Source organism: Nyctibius grandis, chromosome 14, assembly GCF_013368605.1.
Source record: "Nyctibius grandis isolate bNycGra1 chromosome 14, bNycGra1.pri, whole genome shotgun sequence".
Taxonomy (NCBI): Eukaryota; Metazoa; Chordata; class Aves; order Nyctibiiformes; family Nyctibiidae; genus Nyctibius; species Nyctibius grandis.
The window spans coordinates 15,141,333-15,147,332 of record NC_090671.1 but is presented as its reverse complement, the minus strand read 5'-3'; the positions used below and the strand labels follow the sequence as shown (position 1 = coordinate 15,147,332).

The 6,000-nt window shown below is 60.2% G+C and overlaps 1 protein-coding gene across 2 annotated transcripts in view; it reads right to left on the bottom strand.

The window, feature by feature from the left end:
- Positions 1–3,056: 3,056 nt before the first annotated feature.
- MYO18B (myosin XVIIIB) overlaps positions 3,057–6,000 on the bottom strand; it is a 56,969-nt gene continuing 54,025 nt past the window's right edge. For both annotated transcript variants that reach the window (XM_068412284.1, XM_068412285.1), the window contains 2 exons: positions 4,575–5,839; positions 3,057–3,730 (listed from right to left, as the gene is read on the bottom strand). In XM_068412284.1, the coding sequence (XP_068268385.1) occupies positions 4,576–5,839 (1,264 nt within the window). In that variant the 3' untranslated portion in view covers positions 3,057–3,730; position 4,575. The remainder of the gene's footprint in view (positions 3,731–4,574; positions 5,840–6,000) is intronic.

Genomic DNA, 6,000 nt, shown 5'->3' with positions numbered 1-6,000 from the left:
TCGCTGAAGCGCACCTTTGGCTCTCGAGCCGCGCTCTGCAGTCCTGTCACACCCGCTGCTCCTTTGCTATTCAGAGCTCAGCTTCGAGCCCGGGAGCTGCCGCGGAGGCTGCGCAGCAGACGGAGGGGCTGCGGGGAGAGGGCAGCCTTCCTCCCCGCCGGTCCCATACCGGGGCAGGCGCTGGGCGGTGGGAGGACACCCCGGGCAGGGGGTGACGTTGCTGGTCCCGATCCTGGCGGGGACTTGGGGCAGGGGGTCACCCTTAGTGGTCCCACATGGCACAGGGGCACCATCCCTGCTTGCCATCTGCGCAGGGAGGAGGGATGTTGGCCAAGGCCACACTGCTTTGGCAAGTCTGGGCTGTTTTTGTTTCCCGTCCAGCTCTGCCACACCAACAAAGACAGCTTGCCTCTGTGCAGAGCAAATTCCCCAGCCCAAGCCCCTTTGAAGGTCACCAGGAGGTGGGCTTGGCTGCTGCCGGGGCACGAGAGCGTGCAGTGCAAGGCCAGGCACAATGCAAGCACCGAGGGGAGCAGGAGGAGGCTCCCACGCCTGTTGAACCGCTCACAGGAAGAATAATTTCAATTATCTCTCCCTTTTGGAAGGGACACATTTAAGTGGCGGAGAGGCTCCGTGCATGGCAGCAGTCGGGGATTAACTCCTGCACGCGATATGCGTGAAATTGAATCCTGTCACACGCGGGTCCTCCCCGGTCCCCCACCTGCTGTGGCCACCAGCCCGCAGGAGAAGCCCCCACCGCTCTGCAGGTCCGTGCCCAGGAGGGACGGGGTGTTTCCAGATGCAGGCACCGAGGAAAAACAGGTTATGTGTTTGGAAAGAGGCTTAGATATCTGGCTAATAAATCTGGAGGTATAATAAATGGAGTTCCCTGACTTCCCTGAGAGCGCTGGGGGGATCCACAGAGCATCTCCCCAACACCCAGCTCCTGCAAAGGCATCGTGGTTCAGGGGGATGGGGGAGCCCGGGGGGTCACCATCCCCGGTGCCTCCCGCAGCACGGACCGTGCATCGCCTGGCCTGGGGATGTGCATTGGGTTCCCCAAGAAAGCATCTGCCAGAGGGAGAGCAGCGGGGCCGGGGCCCCACGACCGCTGCCGTCAGCGGCAGCACGGCTTTGGACACTCCATCCACAGATCATTTCTGTGAGGAAGGCTCTCTGCAGGCACATCCTTTGGAAGAACAGAGCATGCTTTAATTATGCTAATTAGAAACTTGGCAGCATCGGTTGCTTGGTGCTTCTCTGTGTGATGTGGAGACGCTTCCCCTTACCAGGGTCTGCCTTCCTCGGAGAGGGATGGAGGCGGCCGTGCTGAGGTGCAGGGGTGCTGTGGGTGCAGGGGTTCTGGGGTGTGGGGTGCAGGGGTGCTGGGGGTGCAGGGGGTTACCCTCACAGCACCAGCCTGATCCAGGCTCCGAGGCGCGCTCGGGCGAAGGATGCCCACCGGCTGCAGGGCTCCGGGCACCATCCTTCACAGAAGCAAACAGCAAAGCCCTTGTGCTGAAAGCAGGTAAATGTGGCTAAAATACAGAGGCGAGGAGAATAACTCCTGTCCTCCTGCTTCAGGCTATAAACTGACCCAGCCGTCAGTTACTTGTCTCCTGTGTGGTGGGAGCGGGCAGGGAACAGGCGGTTTCTCACCCCACGCTGCACACACGCAGTATTTATTGCTGCCCAGCGCTGATGGATGGTTCGTCTCACTGCCCATGAGCACTGCTCCCCTCCTGCTCCGGCTGCTTCAAGGGCAAGCAATTCTCTGCGCTCAGCCTGAAAAGCTCCAGTCCAAGCATCATTTTTCCCTGGTTTGTTGTTAAAGGATGTGCAAAGCCATTTCAAGTGACAGAGCAATTTCCTTTGTGCTCTGCAAAGCAAAAGGAAAAAAAAAAGAAGTCAGTGTATTACACACAAATCTGCTTTTCTTTTACAAGTTTAAATAGTAACAGCTTAATGTTCGGCAAACCCACCGCTGCAGTAATTCCAAATCAAAGGCTCAGTGTCAAAGGAGTCATTTTGCTACAGCCACCAAATAACGAGCAACTTAGGGACCGCTTTGAGCTTAGATTAGAAATGAACTGCAAAGTGGCACCTCATCCAGCCGGCGTTTGTAGGTCAGGCTTCAGGGGCCAAAGGGGGTGACGATGCTGAGCGGGGCTGGACTCCTGGCACAGGTGCTGGGTGCTCTTCAGGGTGTCCCTCCCCACCGGTGCCGCTGGGCGAGCCGGGGGTCCCGTTACCCGCAGATCCCACACCCGCAGGGAAGGGGCAGAGGCGACAGAGCTGCGATGCTGCGGGAGGAAGCGGTGCTCCTCCTGCTCCTCCGTCTGCCTTCACCCCCGGGTCCGTGTCCTGCTTGTTGTCTCCCCGCCCTGTACCCCACGTGTCCCAGACCCGCTCCCCCTCCCGTGCCGCCCGTGGCTGCCCGGGGCCGCGGGATCCCGACATCCCCACCGCAACAGTGCTGCTGCTGTGCTAAAGGTTAATCAGATTATATCGGCTTGCCCAGCTCGTCTGGGCAATTAACTCAATGAGTCCCATCAGATAATAATCCCTCGCAGTGAAGCGCCGGGGCTGCTCTCCCTGTGCCGTGTGCTGACCCCCAGGACAGGGCCAGCATCACTCAGGCTGAGAACTTCATTAGGAAAAAGTTCCCAGTCCTGCCCAGCTCAGCTGGTGCCGCTTTGGAAGATTTTTTTTCCCTCAACTGTTTGTTCAAATTTATTATTAAAAAATTCCAGAAAAGTTGGAAGGGCAGACTGCGACGATCTCTCTTCCAAATGACACAATCTGGGATTTTTCTTTTATCATCTGAAAGCACAGAAGGGCGTACAGGATTTTTGTAAACTAATTTTTTGAGTTGCATACTTTATGCAGAGAGAACTGGGGAGAAGATGCTTTTCACTCAGTTTGTGAAATTACAGGGGCTGCAATGACAGCACAGCGTGAGGAGCCTCACGTGGGGGCTGGCGGGGGGAGCGCTCGGCTCTGCTGCTTCCATGGACCTGCTCTGGCTGAGGGGAAGGAAGGACAAGAGGCTCATGTCAAAGCAGCAAATATTTTATTGTGTAAAACCCAAGCAGCCACCCGAACGCAGCTCCCACTGCCCCGTGCCCCACAGCGCTGCCCTGTGCCCAGATGTCCCAAACAGGCAGGGGCCAGGGAAGCCCGTATGGATCCGGCTTCAAACTTATTAAAAATAAATTACAAAAGCTTCAGAGCGCCGCTGTTGCTGGGTGTCACACCGAGACCCAAAAGCATCCTTGGGCCGTTGGGCTGGTTTTGAGCAGCTCTGTGGGATGGGACATTGGGGCTGCACCTTCTGGGTTAAAAAGGAGGGGGTTTGGTGTTCCTCCAGCTCTTCACAGCGTGGCTTCCCCCGGCCCGTGTGGCACATTATGGGGCATCTGTAGCAGCCGCTGGGTTTTAATTACAGCACCAACTCCTGCGTCGAACAACTGCAGGAGAACAGGGAAGTCCCTCGTCCCTGCGGCTGGCCCTGAGCAAAGCTGCGGTGACGGGACCAGGGCAGGAGCACAAAGAAACCACGGGATGTTTATAAACAACAAAAAAAAGTCTCATCATCTGTCAAAGCACCTCTGGAGTTTTGGGGATCCACTTTCGGCCCTCGCTCAGGGCAGCACCGAGGCCAGTTGTTGCAGTTTATTGAAACAAAGTCTGGAGAAAGTGGGACGGTTCATTATGCAAATTGTGCTTCCTGGAAAGAAATGTTTTATTAACACACGCTCCCTTCTTGTTTGGCTTAGTCAATTTGGTCACAGCTTGACACCCAGTAAGTTAGTCTAAAGGCAATGGTTTTACAAAATGTTTTTCTAATCTATTTTAAACACTTAATTACAGTTGTGCTGCGTTCATTAGGGACTTTGCTTTCAAACCTGGGTTGCAGTAATAAATCCTAATTCTCCAAGTGTCAGTTGCAACGCAGGAATTGGCTCCACGTGGCCATCAGAGGCTCACTGGGGTGGCAGCCCCATCCAGGCGGGACCTCCTGCTCCCACAGGGTGACCACCAGCCCCCAGCCACGGCGAATTTCAAGGTAACCAAACCAGTGCCAGGCTGAGCGCTCAGCGGGGCTCGGGACATGTGTCTGTTGGGTGCCATGGTAGGAGCTGGGGGACACAATCTTTGGGAAACCCCTGCAGACTCAGAGCTGGTGTCGTGGCCAGCTCTGGGGCTGTCCCGGGCACCAGCGGTGTCCCCATTGCCCACCCCCCTGCAGCTCCGAAGGGGGCAAGGAGAGGGCGATGGGGATGCTTGTCCCCCGTGCCGCATGCCCCATGGGCATCCCTGGCACTGTCCCGGCTGCTGCAGAGCTGGGGGCACAGCTGGGCACTGGGGCTGAAGCTGGGACAGTGCCTCCCTGCCCTGGGCTGCTCTGGTGTGCCAGGGCAAGCTTGGGGACACCCTCTGGCCTGGGGCACCCTGTCCCCATGCATCCCCCGGCATCGGCATGGGCTGGAGGGGCAGCAGCTCAGGGCCGGCACCGCAAACCTGCCACCGCCGCTCTGAGGCAGTGCTGGGCAGCGGCTCAGCGCGGTTACCTTAGTCTTTTCCCAGGTACTTCCTCATGATGCTGTTGACATCGTCTTCCTTCCCTTCCGCCTCCGCCCGGCGGCTCGCCCCGCTGCTCTGGGCGCTGGCTTTGCCGCTGCTCCCCTCCCCGTCCCCTCTCTGGGGCCGGCGCTTGATGCTGTCGGCGCTCCGGGAGGAAAGGAGGGAGCCAGAGGATGAGGAGGAGTCGGAGAGGTCCCCGGGGTCCTCCAGGGGTGCTGGGCTGCGCCTGGCTGTGCCCTTCATCGCGGAGGATGCCGAGCCACCCGCTACGGCCTCATCCTGGAAGCGGACGGTGAGGGGCCGGTGGCCATCCTTCCTGTCCCTGCCGGGCTTGGCCAGGCTGCTGGTGGAGCGCGACTTGCGAATGGCCGGGAGGAAGTCGTCGAAGTCGGCGTTGGTTCTCCTCTCGTAGTTGAGGGTGGGGATTCGCCAGCTGAGGGGGTCCCTCCCCTGCCCCTCGCTGGACGGCGAGCTCGGGAGCCCCCCAGAGCCCCTGCCCACCTCCGCACCTTCCACCGACGGCTCCAGGCAGCTTCTCCAGGGGCTCAGCCGCAGCGTGCCCAGCACCTCCAGCCCCGCAGCCGGCGAGCTCGGCCGGCGGCCGGAGCCGTCGAGGGTTTGCAGGAGGGAGTCGTAGGAGCCGAACTTTGATGCTCTTCTCAGCACTGGAGAGCGCGTGGGCTCGGCCAGCTCCGAGGCCACGCTCCACGGGCTGGAGCAGCGCACGAGGCCGGCGCCTGCCCCTTCGCCTTCCCCCGGCTGGTTCCCGTCAACCTTCCCCGGGGAATCCTCCGCCGCCGGGATCGCCCGGCAGCGCCGCAGGGCCGCCGCGCCGGTGGTGCGGTAGATGGGGAGGGGAGAGGTGTCGCCCAGCGCCGGGCGCCCTTGCTCCGCGCCCCGCTGCCGCCGCAGATCCTCCACGTACTCGGAGAGGGCGGCCGACGAGCTGGGCACCGGCCCCGCCGCCGGAGAGAGCCTCCTCCTCCTCCTGGGCGCCGTCGGGGACAGCGGGCTGGGGAACCTTCCGTCCGGGGCGGGCGAGCTCCCCCGCCGCAGCACCGAGGGGGACGTCGCTCCGATCCGCTCCGCAGCCGTTTTTGGGCTCCCCAGCTCCTCTTCGTCTGCCGGAGTTTTTCCATATTCCCGTCTCCTAGCACCGAGCAAGGGACTCGCCCTCCTCCCCACATCCACAGCAGCGCTCCGGGAAGAAGCTGGCCGGCTCGGGGCTGGTTCCGCGGCGTCTCTGCTCACCCTACACAAGAGATACGGGCGTTAGGTGAAGCTGCGTGATTTCCAGTGACCGTAATGTCATTCTGCCAGGACAAGGCTGAGCAGCGAAAAGCTGGTACTGGCATGGTAGTCTCAGAATAAAGTCCCACTGCTGCACCAAGCAGTTGGACAACACCCAAAGAT